At 37.1% G+C, this 19465-nt stretch overlaps 1 protein-coding gene and 1 long non-coding RNA gene across 3 annotated transcripts in view; one reads left to right on the forward strand and one right to left on the reverse strand.

The window, feature by feature from the left end:
- LOC137496700 (uncharacterized) lies at positions 1 to 18299 on the forward strand. The gene is made up of 3 exons (XR_011017248.2): positions 1 to 110; positions 5743 to 5838; positions 17697 to 18299. It is a non-coding gene; the product is annotated as an uncharacterized lncRNA (long non-coding RNA).
- Positions 3151 to 19465, reverse strand: part of ptpdc1a (protein tyrosine phosphatase domain containing 1a) — a 26061-nt gene continuing 9746 nt past the window's right edge. Inside the window, 9 exon segments of one of the 2 annotated variants that reach the window (NM_001080596.2) lie at positions 3151 to 4359; positions 5928 to 6038; positions 8361 to 8546; positions 8655 to 9778; positions 9875 to 10012; positions 12772 to 12890; positions 12976 to 13056; positions 15016 to 15187; positions 17720 to 17803. In NM_001080596.2, coding sequence (NP_001074065.2) covers positions 4225 to 4359; positions 5928 to 6038; positions 8361 to 8546; positions 8655 to 9778; positions 9875 to 10012; positions 12772 to 12890; positions 12976 to 13056; positions 15016 to 15187; positions 17720 to 17795 — 2142 coding nt within the window. In that variant the 5' untranslated portion in view covers positions 17796 to 17803 and the 3' untranslated portion in view covers positions 3151 to 4224. 2 annotated transcript variants of the gene reach the window in all.

Here is a 19465-nt window from a genome sequence, read left to right on the forward strand (position 1 = left end):
ACTAGTCAAGACAGTGTTATTACGTGAAGATGCGCGGGACTAAGCGCTGTCTACGGGTGTAGAAACGAGCAAACAAAGAAATCAAAGCACAGAGGCAGAACATTTCATAGGTAAGATTAATTTTTTTTTCTGTTTTTGTATGTTCTGAACTTTTGTGCTAATCAGGTAACGTTATTGATGATAACAGTCACTTACTGCATTCACCATTAGGCAAAGCAGCTCCAACTCGCACTAAACACTCGGCTTATGCAAGTTTTGTTGAATAAAATCAGCAAACAATGCAAAAGAAATATTGCAACGAGATGCTGCGCTGCCAGAAACTTGTATTATTGTCGGCTAACGTTAGTGAAAGAGTCATTCGAGGGATTCATTCACAAACGAGTAGCTCCCTCCGTCAGTATGAGAAGTGAAGGCAGGTGAGGAGGTGTGTTTCAGGACGATTAGATCAAATTTCACAGGGAGGGTGAATAGTAAATTTTTGTACACACAAACACAAGCTTTTTGTCAGGAATGCCCGTGCGGTCACTGATCAGTCAATGTAGAAAAGTGATGTAAATTTATAATTTTCGTAATTAGAAAAAAAATTACAAACTAACATCCAGGAAAACTCCCGATCATAGATATATGTGTATATCTCTGGCTTTGGATGGCCACAGTCCTCCACTGTACCTTGGTCCCGCATTCATTTCAAATGAGCGCTACCCTGTAGCAAGATGGCGGCGCTATTGACGCATTCCGTCCAATAGACAACAATAGGCCAGGCGACATCTAGTGTATATATCTATGTCCGCGTCTGTGCCAAAGCTCAGGACCCGGATGAACCTCCTCCCTCTCAGATATTTATAAACAGCTGATTATAAACTATTGATTTAAATACAAACGATGAAACTATCGAAATAATTTAAGGCTTTAAAATGGATTATTATGAAAAAAAAATCTAAATTCTGACATGACTTTTAAATCTATCTCTGATTTTGCATTTAGCCTTAGTGGCCGCAACTTCCGGTACATTAAAGTGTATGGAAACTGTTTAAGTGGAATTGCTGTTTACTAACCACCAGGTGGAGTCATTGATCTATATACAAAGTCTTGACAAGGCATAAACCCCGTGCGATACATTTTATATTTTTTATATTTTATACTTTTTTTTAAAGAACTACATACATTAAAAATCATAGTTAATTCGACCAGCAAAACAAACTATAATGAACAAAACTGAACTCTATATCTATCTGTCTGTCTGCCTGCCTGCCTGCCTGTCTGTCTAGGCTATCATATAACGTTACAGTTTGAATGAACCTTGCAGAATCTGTAAAATTTGATCACTAAAATTATTCAGGGAACAATAAAATATTAATAATCATGTTTAGCTAAACTTTGGAGCTGGGTCATGAATGTATAACCATAATTTTTGGGGCCTTGATATCTCATTCTGGTCAGTAATACTACTATTAAGTTGATTTGGTTAGGAAATACATCAGGCCCATATAGCATTAAACAAATATTAACCTTTTATACATACCTACTAGAGACATAATTTTAAAGTGGTCTTCTAATTTCATCCATAGCATTATGTATGCTTAAAAATATTTATATATAAACAGGCTTTATGTTGCAATCTTTTTTCCACAGGTTAACAAAAATAAAATAAAAACAAAGATTATGCTATTTAAGGACACATGCTGTCATTTTACCTTATCCCAGGTGCTGCATACAGTTCATCATTGATAAAAACAACAAGTTCAAACAAATTATTTAGGTCAGCATATTAGCCTAGTGGTTAGCCTGCTGACATAGCACTTTAGGGCATCACGAGTTTGAATCCTGGCTTAAGGACATCATTACCCCAACATTATTTAGAACAACTTAAACCAGCAATGTACTTCACAGAGGCAACAGTTCTCTGAAGAATATATTTTTTAGCACCTGTGTAAATTCAGATTTACTGTCATATTTGGCTTTCATAAAACACCATTTATCACATATGGTGGATTTATCATATGGAAAACGGAGTATATATTTCCCAGAGATGGGTTGCGGCTGGAAGGGCATCCGCTGCGTAAAAAAAGTGGATAAGTGGCGGTTCATTCCGCTGTGCCGACCCCGGATTAATAAAGGGACTAAGCCGACAAGAAAAAGAATGAATGAATATCTATATATGTCATAAATTTATATATATAATTAGGTACCTAGTCATTAATGTATTTAATACATTTTTGTAGGATTCATACAGTAGTTCTGCATGTCTCCTGCAGAAGTCTTACATGTTCCTTGTAATTCCGCATGTTTCCTGCAGGAGTCCTGCATGCTTCTTGTACAACCCACAAAAAGAAATGTGAGATAGGACAAATATATATACTAAGTTGTGTAGATTTACAAAGTTATAAAACTGTCAAACATTTACATACAGTTGAAGTCAGAATTATTAGCCACACGTTGAGTTTTTTTTTTTTTTTCTTTTTTAAATGTTTCCCAAATGATGTTTAACAGAGCAAGGACATTTTTACAGTCTATGTCTAATGATATATATATATTTTTTTTTTGAGAGTCTTGTTTTATTTCAGCTAGAATAAAAGCAGTTAAAAAACACACACATTTTAAGGTCTAAATTATTACCATCTTTAAGCTATAAATTTTTTTTTGATAGTCTACAGAACAAAACATTGTTATACAATAACTTGCCTAATATTATAAACAATATGAAAACTATTATGTTTTAAAATGTTTTGAAAAAAATCTCTCTATTTAACAGAAATTAGGGGGAGGGGGATAAAGAGGGTGGCTAATCATTCAGGGGGACTAGTAATTCTGAATTCAACTGTATGTGTGATGTATTTCAAAATATTGCAAAAATTGTCAGTTTATGAATATGACAGGTGTGTGAACCAAGCAAAATCTTCAGGTGTTCCTTTAACAAGACAAGACAAGAAAAAAACATTGTTTTTCGAAGTCCTTTTAAAACGATTAATTTGCTTTGTTTAAAAGCTGGAAAAACCAGGCAATGGAACTTTTAGAATTCTGATTTTCTGACGCCAGTCTACTCTGAAATATGAACCAGAACACAAAGATAAAAATAACAAGATTGATTTAATTGCTTTAATGAAGAAATGTTAGTTGAATTAGTGTGTTAATAAGACAGTATGCCAACCGTAACATTCAAAATGTTTATTTTGTAGAACGCAATGGAAATGTAATAAATAAAAATATAGTGCTTTGAAAAATCCACACTCTTCCTTTTAAGAACTGAACAAGAAAAACTATACAATTCTTCCACAGACATGAATGAATAAACACATATTCTGCTGGCTACATGATTTGACAAAGACAATTACAATTGACAAAACAAAAAAGAAATGAGGTCAGTGTTAACACAGTGTTCGCTAGTATTAAACACCACAATACACATATTTGTATATTTGCGTTCCTAAATTCATTAAAAGAAGCAGCTTAGTTATAAATAATGCCGATAACAATGTAAAGAGCATCCTGCAAAAGTCTGTATACAGGGCAGTATTTTGTTTCATGTTACCAGGAATTGTATCAATACATTCTCAAATCCTTTTTCAAAATTGTGATCAAGTCCATGCTGATCTATTACTAATGTAAACAGCATTGCATTATGAATGAAAGCATTCAGCAGTCCCCTATTGTACTTCAAATACAATCATTTAAATTGCAAAGGCAAAAAATGAAATAAATAAAAAATCAGCAAATTTGACAATTTGCTTCATTCAATAAAACCATTAAAAATTTGATCATAAAATGAGATGTTGCACAGTGATATTATTTGGTTTAGTCAATAATGAGGTACGTCTAACATCCTCTCTATTCAAACAGTTTTATAAGACAAAACATACTTTCATGAGAATTCTCAGTTCGTTAAATCCAAACGAAAGCATAAAAATAAATACATACAGGACTTAGCTATTAATAAATAGTTTAATCAGTTAGCTAATAAATATTGTATTCCAAAAATAAACTATTAAGGAAAAAAATTAGAAAAATAGCCTAACAAAACATTGTGGCACACATGTATGGCAGTAATTATTGTTCTCTCTCACATAAAAGACATTAAGATTACATTATTTAAAGGAGTGATCATGGCAAAGACACTGAATACAGAAAAAATAAACACCACACCTGTTAGTGTGTGCCTTTTTGTTTCATTTGTTTCTTAAAAATGACAGTGCAGACTCCAGACTTGACTTTCCCTTATTCGGTTGATCATGGTACGAATGAACAGTGGCAGGTGAACTCCAGCTCCTCCATTGCTTTTGTCCTCAAATCCCTGAGAACAGGGACCATGACGTCTTTCAGAGCCTTATAGATTAATTGGCCATTCTCTGAATCTGAGGAAATCTGGAATGAAACGATATTACAATCACATTTTTAAGATTAGACTGATATTAAAATGACATAACATGGATAGTCATGTTCATCTAATTGTGCTAGTAGTCTGATTTAAAAGGCATCACAGAATGAATTGAAACAATATGTTAAAACCGTTATCCGATTGCTAAATAAAATAAATAAGACTTCTAAAAGTGCAGAAATTCTCCATAAATGTTTTTAAGGTCAATTTCCAAACCTCAAAATTGACCTGAATATAATAAGTATTACCAATTAGATGAGGTTTTGAAGTTTGTTGGCATCCTTAAACTCGAGAAAAATCAGAGTAGGAGCTGAGTGATATGACACCATGCATAAACGTGCATTAAACGCATATATTATGCAGTTTACATGCGTCTGTTGCCTCATCACAAACATGTCTGGGAAATTTCATAATACATACATGCTAAACTAACAAAAGACATATTGAGGCAGACCTTATGCCTCTTAAGGGTAGCAAAAAATAAATGTATAATACTTATATCCCACATTTTGCAGTCTGATGAGCTGAAACAAGACCCTTTTCCCAATTACCCTTTTTTGGCCTGTTTTCACTGAGTAGTATAGTACGGTATGGTATGCCTTTATGGTCATTTCCATTGTCAAAAGGTACCAAAAAGCGAACCGTACTATACCACTTTTTAGGTACCCTTTGAAGAGGATACCTAGGACAACAAAAGGGTACCAATAGGTGGAGCAAGACGTGCAGCTGAACGCTATTGGTATACAGAGATACGTCACTCGTTCATGTACAAGCAAGAAAAGGAAAACAAAGTAGGCGCCATTTCAAATACACAGCCGAGAAATTACACTATAATAATAGATACAATATACAGCAGAATGTACTTTGTGCCCCATAGTTGTTTACAAGGTTGTCTAAAGCACGAGTGGTTTCGCTTACTCTTTTGCGCTTGCTGCACGTCTATGTTTGAAATAACGAACTTCTTGAGCTGATTATAATAACCTGTGCGTGATTACTGAAGTGCTTCTGACATCTGATCCTTTCAGAAACAGACAAACTCGAGAGAAAAAACAAGGGAGCAAATGATTCTAGCAGCAGCCTAAAACATAAACAAACTGCCATGTTAAACTATTACCATCACATTTTGAACTAATATGAACTCGGAATGACGGAATTACTTTCTAACAGAGGTAATGTGCTGGTGAAGATTAAAGATGCAGATGAGAGGTTTGCTACAACTATAAGCTATGTGTTGCGTGCTGTTTTTGAATGCAAATAAGGACTCAACATATGCTGTGTGTAGTTTTTTCTATAATTGGTGACATATTGGAGACTGTAAGGGTCTGTTTGTGTTCTCAAAAGTTGCATTTATTTTTTTAATATAATTGCAGATGTTACTGCATTGATCGCTGATCTGCAGTTCACCAGGAATTTACATGAGAAGAAGGAAGCATAGGTGTTCGTGGTTCATGGTATGTCATTACCAGGTACTGAACTCTTATTATTTAGCCCTGCTTGGGTATATCCAGATTTTCATTCTGTGAATCTTTAAAGCCATTTTGTGGCCACGACTTACCCATGTAAATGCTTTGATTAAGCGTTCAAAAAAGGCATTCTCAACTTCCTCTGGAATTTTAAGCAAATGAGCAGCACAGTCGAGAATACAGAGAAGTGTTTGTTTTTGACCCTAAACAGCACAAAGACAAAACACAAGAGTTTTTAGAATACACACACACAATCAATTAAAATAAGAGGGGAAAATAGTCATGCAATGCACATAAAATGAAGCGTTGCTTATAAAAGGGCTTCAAAAAACTTTCAAGGATCTAAAATGATTATAATTTTTTACAGTCGTTTAATAAAAACTGAGGAACAGAGGTAGTGCAGTTGAGCATAATCTAGTAAAGAAAAAAACTGTGATGTGGGGACTTGCTTCTACATGTTGATGTAACAGATGTTTGAAAATTGCAGAAACTGGGTCTGAGCTAATAAAGGATGAATATATTTGGCTCGGTTTAAAGACACTGGTGATATTCCTACTGCGGTTCATTTTAATAATACATCCAAAATCATCCATACTGTGTTGTGCACCAATCAAATGGGCCAAGGCCACTACACTGAAAAAATTATTCATTGAATTTACTACATGTTTTTAAGGCAAGCGTTTGCAAGCAATTTATATGGGCTATATTTAGAGAAACAAATTAGTTAAGTAATTAATTTCATTTTCTTGTCGGCTTAGTCCCTTTATTAATCTGGGGTCGCCACAGTGGAATGAACCACCAACTTATCCAGCACGTTTTTACGCAGTGCCCTTCCAGCCGCAACCCATCTCTGGGAAATTAATTTAGTAATTTTCAACTTAATTTGTCTGTTTAAATTCAGCCTATACAAACTGAGTGCAACCACTTGCCCTAAAAAAAAAAGTGAATCCAATTAATTTTTTTTTTTTTTCCAGAGTGAATAGGTTGTTTTTCGATGTTCAATGTTCAACATTCTGTTCAATGTTTGTTCTGTCTATATTAGTTTAGTCTTAAAATGACTGTGTGAATTTCAAGTAAGCCAGGACTTAGCCAGAGAAAGATGAATTAATATGTTCCAAAGCTTAAAAATTCTTCTGTTGTAATCTCATATATTTGTACTTGTTCCTTACATAAAAAAACCTACTTTTAGGACATAGTATAGGTAGGCAAATTGGGATGCTATCATTTTTTGTTTTGATTCAAAAACAAAGGGCCAAGAGAATAGTTAAAACAATGTAGAAAACAACAAGACCCAATCCCAATTCTATTTTTGTACCCTACCACTTCCCCATGGCCCTTGAAACAGAGTGTAAAGGGGAAGGGCTTCAAAATTTAGCCCTAGAAATGGGACACCACTACAACACCAGCACACGTCATTATGTCATTGCGATTTCTTGCTTCATGTAAGTTTGACTGCTGTTGTGATTCCAGTTGTGTTATTTTTTGGTATTTATGTTCAGGAAATCACTGAAGGCATATATTATGTTATCATAACGATATAATGTGGCAAGACATTTACAAATGCATTTACACCGTGGCCATATTTATCTACATAAACAGACAAAAACAACATTAACATTATACCAGACACTGTAAAAAGCTCATTCCCAGCCACTAGACTTTTCTGACAGATTATTCAAGTGTCATTGAGTGACAGAATGTTGTGGGACTACTATACAAGAGTTATTATTAGGGATTATAGATAGTGAAATTTAGCCTTTTTTTAAGCATGACGATTATGAATGTATTAAAACATATGCTTGTTTTTTGTAAAAAATTTGTAATAATGACAAAAAAATACTTTACTTCCGGGTTCAGCCATGCTGCCGTTGTGGCTGGGGTATTTGGGAAATTTGCTTACCCCTTGGTTTTGAGTGTTGTCCTGAAAAATCTCAGTTTAAAGGAATATCTAGGCCTTCCCATTACCCATACGCCCAGGGCTTAATTTGTGCTGGAACACAGCGGATTCGGATCCGGTACCTCTGAAATCTGATGCGGCACCTTATTTTACCGATCCCCCTCCTTAACCCCCTCCTCCCCGCTGTTCACTTTTAGTTTCCATGACTCCCCAACACACTTCATTTTTATCTGCGACAACCCTCCGCCATACACCACCAAAGCCCCGAAACAACACCCCCTCCCCACCCCCCGCTCTCCACTTTCCAGCGCGACACCTCTCCATCGTCGAGTAACTTATCGGATCTGTTACCCTGATCTGTTTCAGGTCCTCGCAATTAACAAATAAGCAGTGCCTTCTAGCTAAAGAAAAATTGAGACACTATTACCCCTTCACATGAACGTGCAAAACGAGGGGTAAGGGGAAGGGCTAAAGGGTAGAATTGGGATTGAGCCTAAATGTCACCATTTTCAACCAAATATAAAAATAGCAAAATACAAAATTCTTTGTTGTTTTCATGAAAATATGGAAAGCAGTACTCATTTGGGGAAGCACTCCTCAAATCACATTGTTTCATGTTCCTTGGTACCTTGTCGAGTGAATTCAGCGCATGTTCTGGATTCAGTCTGTTTCCAGACAAAGTCTCCACATCGTCCTTTGTGATGACGGGCTCCTTCAACTGCTCCAGCCAGGACCACATGAGCAGTGAGAGCACTACTGGATCTCTCTCGGTGCACAGCCTCTCCCATGCACCTTCACGAGAATTCAGCTCCATCTAAGTGGAAAACAGAAAAACAGAGGTCAGTCAGTTAATATCTAAGATCATGATACAGAGGAACGTGATAAAGAATTGAAGACTCAAATATCTACTGCACACTCCTACCTGCCACACTGAGACTTTACTCCTGAGTTCCTCTCCATCAAGGTCCACAGTGAGAGCTTTGGCCACAAACAGATGACGAGTCTCAGGCGAGAGTTCACTCTGAAGCGTTAAAATGGGAACATCCTTGAAATGTTGTGTGACATCACAGTTTGAGTTTTTGTTAGTGCTTCTGCCGACTTGACATATTGAAAACATTGTACTGCTGTCATTGGTCCTCCCTAGAAATCCATAAGACATGCTGCGCTTGGCCACTTTCAGAGGTGCCTGTTTTACAGAGGCGGGAGAGCAGGATACTTGCTCTTCCATTTTTTTGGACTGTACCAAGGAGCTCCTAGAACCAGTTAAAAGGTCATGTTTGGGGCTGCTGTTGATATCTGATGGCAGAAGATCAGGAGTTTCTAGAGCTAATCTGCTCTGAGATGCATAAAGCTCGGAAAAGTTTAACCCAGATTTGCTGCCAAGATTTTGGGGACTTTGTAGCATGTGTACCCTTGGGTCTAGTTTGTGCAAAGCGGAGTCGCTATAGCTAAAACACTTGCTCAAGATGAGCCGAGACCTGTAGGTATTGTCTACTGTCGGCCACCTCCAGAGCACATCAAACTCTTGGTCACTGCAGAGCGGCTGGTCGTGAGGTGGATCACACGGTGTCCCAAGCAAATTGGGCTGGTCGGGGGAACGAGGTGAGGAAATGGGAATGCCTTTGCCCCTCATTTCCTTCCCCAACTGCTGAAGGGCCTGCAGAGAGACGGTTTTCTCCACCTCCTCTGTGAGGTCTGGGATTTCCAACACCTCCTCTTCCACCGTCTGCCGGTTCTCTGCGATATCCAGCAGTAGCCTGCAGATCAGGTGTATGATCTTTGGCATGTTCTTCATGTGGCGCGCCTCATATCCATGCAGTAGATGCCGCTGACGGGTCAGATACTGCGACAACGTGACCTCATGAGCTTTAGGCTCGGCACATGAAAACACACTTCTCAGCGGCACAAGGAACTGGGCGAACTCTCGAACGCACAACAGTTGTCCACGGGTCTGGATTGAGTTGGGACGTTTAGCTCTAACGAACAAAATGGCTTGATCCGCACTCATCCGAGATGTGAAAACCAAGAAGCATGCTATTAAGACACCTATAAAAAAGTTAATTAATAATCAGGTAAATGCACATGTATATGGACTGAATGTTAAAGTGAACTTCTGAAATAGAATTGTTGTAGGACACTGACCTGTTCTGCCCAGTCCAGCATGGCAGTGGACAGCGATTTTCCCTTCTTGCATAGCAAATGACATCACCTTCACCATGTCAAGGATAGTAGTCAAGGATGCCACACCATAATCCTTCCAGCCAAAGTTGTAAAAATAAACTAGAAAAACATGAAAAGGCAATGTTCACACCAAACTAAAAATCTGATAGAAATATTTTCACACTCAGGACATCAAAGATGTAGCTGACTTTTTCAGAAGATTTTTTAACTGAACCTATGACTCTTAGTGATCTATAAAATTCAAGTCAATAGCTATGTTTCCATCCAAATATTTGTATTAAGTTTAGGCGCAAAACTGGATTTTCGCATAAAAGACGTGCGAACAAAGCAGCATCCATTGAGTCAAAGAGAACAAAATCATCACTTCCTGAGTAACTAGCGCCAAATATCAGAAGCTGCTGAAACTTTTCTTCATTTAATAAATTGCTTGTGCCTCAGAATTTTTGTCAATTCTGACATGCAGAGAGCATGCGGTAGCATTTAAAGGAGTGAGACGCAGAGCACAGATACTCTTGATTCAAGAGTTCACACTTAGCTGATGATTAATTATAAAAGCTTGTTTGGCATGCTGTCCCGGGAGAGAGCCCTGAGCTCATGAGATCCTCGAGCCCAGGGCTCCCTCCCGTTGCAAGGCGGGAGGGGAGTTTGAGCTCAGGTAGATCTCGAGAACTCCCCTGCTGTAGCAAGTGAATGCTCTTGAAATTAATTACTAACTAGAAGCGTGTCTATGTTGACAATTTGGATTGTTCAACTGACTTAATTGCATGTTTTTAGGCGGTGGGAGGAAACCGGGGAACCCGGGGGAAACCCACGTGAGCACGGGGAGAAGTGCAAACTCCACACAGAAATGTCTGCTAGTTTTGGTAAAGCCAGGAACCAGAGACATTCTTGCTGTGAGGCGACAGTGCTAGGCACTGGGCCACCGTGTCACCCGTCTAAGAAGGAGGAGTAGGGGAGGAAGGGGGGACTCTTCAAAACGAAGATAGCAATGGAATAAACCCCAGGGTATTTATAGTAGTTTAGGAGTCATCTGATTGGATCGTAGTGAATTAGATAATGCGGGTCAGCTGCTAGCAATCATAAGCACGTGATCCTCTTGAAATTTGTTTATACATAAACTTCACTTCTGGAGGTCATTAATAATATAATAACACTAATACTGAGATGTTTACCCCTTTTTAGAATGACCAAAACAACATTTCAGATGTTTTATAATGTGCTCAGCGTGCTGGTTTATCCATTCACACACATTTTTTTATCATCACATGATGACTTATAACAAAATTACATGACCTTTTTTTTATGTGCATACTGAAATTTATGCATTTTCAAGATTTAGGCGCATCTTGCCGTTTCTATCAAACAATTTGGATAAACAATTTTCTACAATTTTCTGTAATACTGTTCCTGTGGTATATGTAAGTTTTTTTTTTTTTTTTTTTTTTTAACAGTGTCTCCAGCAGCAAAGGACCATCCACATCAAAAGCTACTGGTCAGCCCACAATCCTCTTAATGGTTGCGAAATATTTAAAAAGTTTCTTAAAATAAAATATATTGAGTTTAATGAAAAGAAATGTTGTTTTTCACGTAGGCATTTAAGAACTTATTTTGACCAGTAATCACAATACAAGAAAACATTCTTATACCAGCCCATGCATAATTTACAGTATTATAAACTTTAATCCGCAGCCTTGACAAACAGATCTGAGTGTTTTCAATGTTCCTGATTGAGATTGTATACAAATGATTTAATTTTTTTAAATAGACTGCAGTATTTAAGAGAAGCACAAATACCAATGTGATGAACAATAAAACATACACGTCCTCAACATTGCAAATAAACAGCCACAGCTCTTGCCCATGTATAGCCACAGCCATATCACCCTACAGCCCGAGACCGGTTACTCACTGAAGCAAAGTAGGGCTGAGCCTGGTCAGTACCTGGATGGGAGACCAAAAGGGAAAACAAGGTGGGAAGTGGTGTAAGTGAGGCCAGCAGGGGCGCTCAACCTGTGGTCTGTGTGAGTCCTAATGCCCCAGTGAAAGACAAGGGGACACTATACTGTCAGTGAGCGATGTCTTTCGGATGAGACTTTAAACCGAAGTCTTGACTCGGTGGTCATTAAAAGTCCCATGGCACTTTTCGTAAAGAATAGGCATGTAAGCCCGGTGTTCTGGCCAAATTCCCTCCATCAGCCCTTACCAATCATGGCCTCCTAATCATCCCCATTCACCAAACTGGCTCTCTCACTGTCTCTCCACTCCCCCTACAGCTGGTGTGTGGTGAGTGCACTGGCGCCGTTGTCCTGTGGCTGCCATCATATCATCCAAGTGGATGCTGCACACTGGTGGTGACGTGGAGAGACCCCCCACCCCCCTCATGATTGTGAAGTACTTGAGGCAGGAAGTTTGTGCTCCAATCCAGAAACACTCCTATATACTGTTTATTTTTATGTAAAAACATATTTCATCTTCTTTCAGGATGACTGGAAATATAAATGACACAACACACAGCGGGCATCTCATCAGTGCAGACTCTTCCTTAATTTGCTAGACGTTTCATGCATGTTTCGACACGCTTGGCTCTGCGGAAAATTGTGCCTTCCATAGTTTCCCAGAAGGCAGAGCCTATAAGCACAGCACGGCTCTCAGGAGAGCTTGTTAAGGACTGTCAATCCCCATAAGCCTCAAAACCTGAATGAAAGCTGAACAACCTTTGCAAGCAGCATCGCTGCAGGTTAACAAAGCAAATAGTGCTCAAAAGCTTCTTCAGCTTGTCAAACACACTGACGATTTAATGTAATAACAGTCAGGATTTACCTATTTAGATTGTTTGCGCGTATGTGTGAAATACTCACTCCCTGCCTCCATGAAAAGCTCTGGGCGATAAGTGAAGCCGCTCTCTGGCTCCAGAGTGCTGCCGCAGCTCGCATGTTCCCCTGGACGCTGCAGGTTGATTACAGTCTTTAAACCACATCTAGAAGTAGAAAAAAAAGCGAGATTAAGCATCAGCCATCCTTGGTACTTGATGGGAATAATTTATTACATTGCGTTCAACGTACACATGGAATTGTTCAATGATGTTAAATTTTTCAACGATTTCAGTTGAAGGTCTTGCCATGGCTAACAGGTGATCGGTTATCCTGTGAAGCACAAGATACAAATATTGCAAAAATAAAAAATATATTAATGAATAAAAGAGAGCAAGTATATGTAGGGATGCACCAATACTAGTATCGGGTCGATACTTGGTTAAAATACTTGTGTCGAACATAAAAAGATGATATCACGCACTCAACAGTATTTCACTACGTGGATGTGATTTTTTTGTCTTACTTGACTTCAATGACTCAATGTATTCATTAATGTATTTTATATTAATAGCTAAGTCCTTCTAACAATCTATTTAAAATACATTAACAAATCGATACTGAAGAATACACCGAATATGCAATGTGATCCTGTAAGACTGTGCGTATTTGTAGCAGTATGTCAAGATAAAATCACTTAAAACATCTCGCAAATATAACGATAAACCGTGTATTACAGAGTTTTATGCGTCCCAATGTCAAGAGAGTGACCCTATAAGGAAATGTACACTGCACACACTTGATTATGTAATGCGTGGAGTCATGAACGTATTTTCAGTATCGGTTCATCCCTAAGTATATGTCAAGAAGGTTTTTTTGTTTTGTTTTAGATTTATTCATCCATCAATGTTTTTTACCTTACAAATATGGATGATTCAGCTTTAAAAAAGCTAAGTAGCAAGTATGCAACTGTAACATTGGCCAGAATAGTACAAGCTAGGGTTGCATGATACTGGAATTAGCTACCAATCGATACCAAAATTTTAAAAACGTCCATATCCTGCTAACATTTAAGCGCTATTGAGCACGTTTTTAAACAGCGCTGATTTGCCATTGGGTTTATGTGCTCAACAGAAATGACTGTGAAGGTCATCAGTTCACCAAACTCACCGCTGTTCACTGAGTGTAATCACAGATAGAGGGACACTGGAGTGTTTAAAAGCTGTGATTCATCAGCGAATCGCTCATATGTCCACTTATAGGCAAACCAGCTGATCGACTTGACTTTAAAACACTCCAGTGTTTGTATCTGTGGTTACACTCAATAAACAGCAGTGAGTTTGGTGAACTGATGACCTTCACAGCCAATCACAGTCATTTCTGTTGAGCACGTAATCCCAATGATAAATCAGGAGTGTTTAAGAATGTGCTAAATAGCCCTCAAATGTTAGCGAGAAATGGACATTTTTAAAATTTCAGTATCGATTGGTACCAAATTCCAGTATCATGACAACCCTACTACAGACTGAAAGAGATTTTTTTGTATCAGTCCATGTACTGCCTAACTAAGGCTATACTCATAAATTCATATAAAATAATGGAGTGATGGATAAGTGGTTAGGAAAATAAACAAAAAAATTTTTTATATTATTTATTTATTTAGTCACATATACTTTCCATACCAGTATCAAAAACAGCATATATATATATATATATATATATATATATATATATATATATATATATATATATATATATATATATATATATATATATATGGAATATAAAATATAATGTTTACATGTTAAATATGCATGAATAAATTAAATCAAAATGTTAGAAAAATATATTAGTAAAATTAAAATTAAATATAAAATAAAATAAATCGGGTGATTCATTCCGCTGTGGTGACCCAGATTAATCAAGGGACTAAGCAGAAAAGAAAAAAAATGAATGAATAAAATAAAGTGTTGCTTTCAACTTACAATGAAAAAACAATACAAATAAACATCAATGGTGCTTTTGACTACACGGTAAACATCAATTAGTCATGACAGCATAAGTTTTTAGTTCATAGTAACTTATTTAACCATGTTAACCATGTTAACCATTTTCTAACTCAAAATAACTTGAGTGACTTATAAAATTAAGTCAGTTTTACATGATATAAGTTCAATGGACTCATAAAGTTAATTTGATTTAGCTTAATTTAAGGCAACCAGGATTTATTTACACAATGAATAGAAAATGACTCGCTGCTAAATATTAAAAAAGTGCCAGATGACAGCTTACCATGAGGAGTAGAGTCCTTTGACGGCTTGCTCCTTGTCGCTCCAGCGAGAGGGGTTTTCATATTTGCATGCTCGACCTCCACATGCCATGGAGCACTGCATATGTCCTGGGATGACATGCCTCAAAGTCTCACCCACCTTGGTGTACTTCGCCGTGGGTACTCGGACATTAACTGCGAAAACAGATGAAGAAAATTCAGAATTCACTCAGACCTAGCAGCTCCAATATGAATATGACTAATTACATCCGCAGCCCGTGATGCCAGTCTGTGCCTCAGAAATGCTTAACGCCACAATGACCCTCTGTGAAGACGTTGTCAAAACTTCCACGGCTGAGCTATGCCTCCTAACCAAGATCTTTTTATGAAAACCCATGACGATCTCCTCTATGATGGAAGAGCATGACTGTCTCTGCATTTAGCACAGCCTGAACCACCTAAGCACTGACCCCAGAGCAGTGAATCATCACTATACAATCACAAAAGCGACACGCAAACCTGATTCCCCAGTTGCACTTGAAGTCAGTGGGAGGCTGTGCTGAAGTGTGTGTGTGTGCGTGCGTGCGTGTGTGTCATCTCAGGTGGATGAGAATAAGGATGATGTTTTTTTATGAAATGGTAAAGACAGCTCTGGTTGTGTAACCCTGTCAGCATTTCAACAAAAGGAGTCTAAAATTACACCTTTTCAACTAATGCGCTGCATCTGCGACAGTGAATATGAAGATTTCATGCAATTAGGAGCACAGAAAGTGAATAGCACATAAAAGAAAAGTAGTTTTCTCTGTACGCCAGTGGACTCAGCAGTTCAAGAGGCTTATAAAATAATGGATATGAGCTTGAAGTTCTGGTTACCAATGCCATTAGTGTGCTCTTTCTCACCTAAGCCACTTGAGATAGTTTCCAGAATAATTAAAGATGCATTATCTCTGGTTTTTAAAAGAACCAGCTGAGATAGAATGAGTCATTTAAAATGATGAAGAAAAAAATACAGTAAGAACTATAAACTTCTAAAATATTATTATTGCAATTTAAATAACATTTATTTTTTACATTAAATAAATTGCTGTTTATTCATTTGAAATCTTCATACTTCCACTATCTGGCTTTTGCCACTTTTTAGCAAGTCATTTTTTTAAATCATTAAATCTTTTTTAAAATAGCATGTTCATTGTATGCATGCACACTCAATGGCCACTTTATTAGGTACACCTTACTAGTGCCGGGTTGGACCCCCTTTTGTCTTCAGAACCGCTTTAATCCTTCATGGCATAGATTCAAGAAGGTACTGGAACTATTCCTTAGAGATTTGGGTCCATAATGACATGATAGCATCACACAGTTGCTGCAGATTTGTCGGCTGCACATCCATAATGTTAATCTCCCGTTCCACTACATCCTAAACGTGCTCTATTGGATTGAGATGGGCCCAAAATGTGCCAAGAAAATATCCCCCACACCATTACACCACCACCACCACCAGCCTGAAGCATTGATACAAGGCAGGATGGATCTTTGCTTTCATGTTGTTTAAGCCAAATTCTGATCCTACCATCTGAATGTCGTAGCAGAAATTGAGACTTATCAGACCAGGCATTGTTATTTCAATCCTCTATTGTCCAATTTTGGTGAGTTTGTGCCAATTGCAGCCTCAGTTTCCTGTTCTTAGCTGACAGGAGTGGCACACAGTGTGGTCTTTTCCTGCTGTAGCCCATCCATCTCAAAGTTGGACGTGTAATGCGTTCAGAGATGCTCTTCTGCATACGTCGGTTGTAACGAGTGGTTATTTAAGTTACTTTTGCCTTTCTATCAGCTAGAACCAGTCTGGCCAATCTCCTCTGACATCAACAAGGTATTTGTGCACACAGAATATTTTCTCTTTTTTAGACCATTCTCTGTAAACCCTAGAGATGGTTGTGCGTGAATCATTGTAGATCAGCAGTTTCTGAAATACTCAGACCAGTCCTTCTCACATCAACCATGCCACATTCAAAGTCACTTAAATCACCTTTCTTCCCAATTCTGATGTTGGGTTTGAACTGCAGTAGAACATCTTGACCATGTCTACATGCCGGAGTTGCTGCCATGTGATTGGCTGATTAGAAATCTGCTTTAATAAACAGTTGGACAGGTGTACCTAATAAAGTGGCCGGTGAGTGTATGTATATTTAAAGTTAGGCTCAGAAAAATCATGTTTAGTTTTACATAAATATATCTGCTACACTTAATGATGATGAAATATTATAAAAAAATTTTAAATATTAAAAAATTTAAAATATTAAAATATTATAAATATTATAAAATTTTAAATATTATAAATTAGGCACTATTTATTGTGCCATGTATATAAAACCACTTTTGTTAATTACATTTGATGCAAACACCAAAATTACCCATCAAGAAAATGTAAAAATATTTAATTTGCTGTTTGTATATCACATCAAGTCTATCTATCTATCTATCTATCTATCTATCTATCTATCTATCTATCTATCTATCTATCTATCTATCATTTTAATTTTATATATATATATATATATATATATATATATATATATATATATATATATATATATATATATATATATATATATATTTTTTTTTTTTTTTTTTTTTTTTTTTTTTTTTTTTTACTTTTTCAAATAAATACTTTGGATTTATAATCAAAATATTCTTTCATGCACAGGTAGAGAAACAGAAGTAGAATACCTGTCTCCATGTCAGTGTTGGACTCTCTGCTGGTGGAGTAGGGCAGATCACTCACCAAACTGACACCTGCTGCCATGACCGACACTGAAACATGGGAGCAAACATGCTGTTAACGCCTCAGACACAAAACAATGGCAGGGCAAACAGTCAAGACACAACATAAACGAGGAAGTTATATGGCTGGTTGCCTTGGAGTTTTCTCCCTTGGGAGGAAAATGTGCAATGTCTGTTGCTGTGTGTCACACACCAGATCTAGTGTCACTGTAACATATAATGTATATGTACTGTATATAGTGAGGTGTTATTATTCTCCCCCCAGTTCATCCATCAAACATTAAAAGTAACTTTTTACAATTAACTAATTACTTTAATCACTCAAAACAAGTTTTTTTTTCTGTTGCAGTATTAAAGTATACGTTTAATAGTACTGTTGGAAATACAAAGGGAAACTAATATGGAGGAACAAAACTAGTTTGGCTTTAGATATGCTTGTGATACTAATAAAAAGTAAAAAAAAAAAAAAACACCAAAAATGATGTTTTTTTCACACTGAATAAAAATAAAGCACATGGCCAAATGTACCTCAGTTTTCAGTATGCATATGGATTATTAGTAGCACATCCTTAGCACTTTAAAGTGATACTATATTAGTACACACACACAGAGGCTCAGAAAACGTCATTGTGTTAGTTTAACCCTACACTTCATTGCAGATCAAGTGTCAACAGTTGACTACTCGCATTACCTTTGTGACAATAATAGCCATCACTTTAATCACACGTAGGAGTGGCGATGACTGCAACTATCCTGCTCTCAAACAGAACCTGTGCCTCTGGGTTTTCATTTTGTTTTGAAAGCTGAGAGCTTGAACTAATTTTAAAATCACATTTTTTTAACAATGCAACTACATTAGCCAGCCTGTTCTGCCCTATACTCTTTAAAATATAAAGGTTCCAAAATTGGGTTTACTACTGGATATGGGGGAGCCATTTTTGGATTTCAAAAGAATTTTTGCAGTTAAAGCAAATTCACATTTCAGACAAGCAAATCGGCCATTGCAGTTAGACTTTTATGAGAAAATTAATTTGTCATTTATTAGTAATTTTCACACTTCCACGACAATTGGCTTGCATAATAATTAAATTAATTAAATGATCCTTTTTCTGGACTAAAAATACATTCATGTTAGCCTATCTGGTCCCTGGCAAGATTAAGTCAGAAGCTGTTGCCATTTGATCATAGCACACAACTCAAATGTTCCATGATCCAACAAACAGCAATTGAACATGTTCAGTCAGGTGAAAACAAACTCTGACCAACTGCAACAAATACTGTCAGGGGTCAAACTCCAGCAGACTTTGTTTGTTTGTTGGTGTTTGTCAAACCAGTGTGAATTGGCCTTTAAATGTGAAAGTGTCTTTTTCTGAATTGAAGGATTCCAAAATCCAAAACGGAATTGAAACTGGGCCTAAAACTTGCTCCATATCTACATGCAGTGCTACATTGCTAATTAAATGGCTCAAAGATGTTTTCATATTAAATGCATTTACCCGAGTACACTTTCATGTTGCACTAGATTTAAGTTATGTTACTCCTTCCAAAAGATGTTCTTATAACTAAAATCATTCCAGATTCTGCAGTGCGAACATGCCAAAAAGCATTGCATTGCTGCCAACAGTTCTAGGAACTGTAAAAAGTTTCCTCTGGTGTGAAAGCTGCCATGGGTGTTAAAGGGTTATCCTGTAG

This window comes from Danio rerio, chromosome 11 (assembly GCF_049306965.1).
Source record: "Danio rerio strain Tuebingen ecotype United States chromosome 11, GRCz12tu, whole genome shotgun sequence".
Taxonomy (NCBI): Eukaryota; Metazoa; Chordata; class Actinopteri; order Cypriniformes; family Danionidae; genus Danio; species Danio rerio.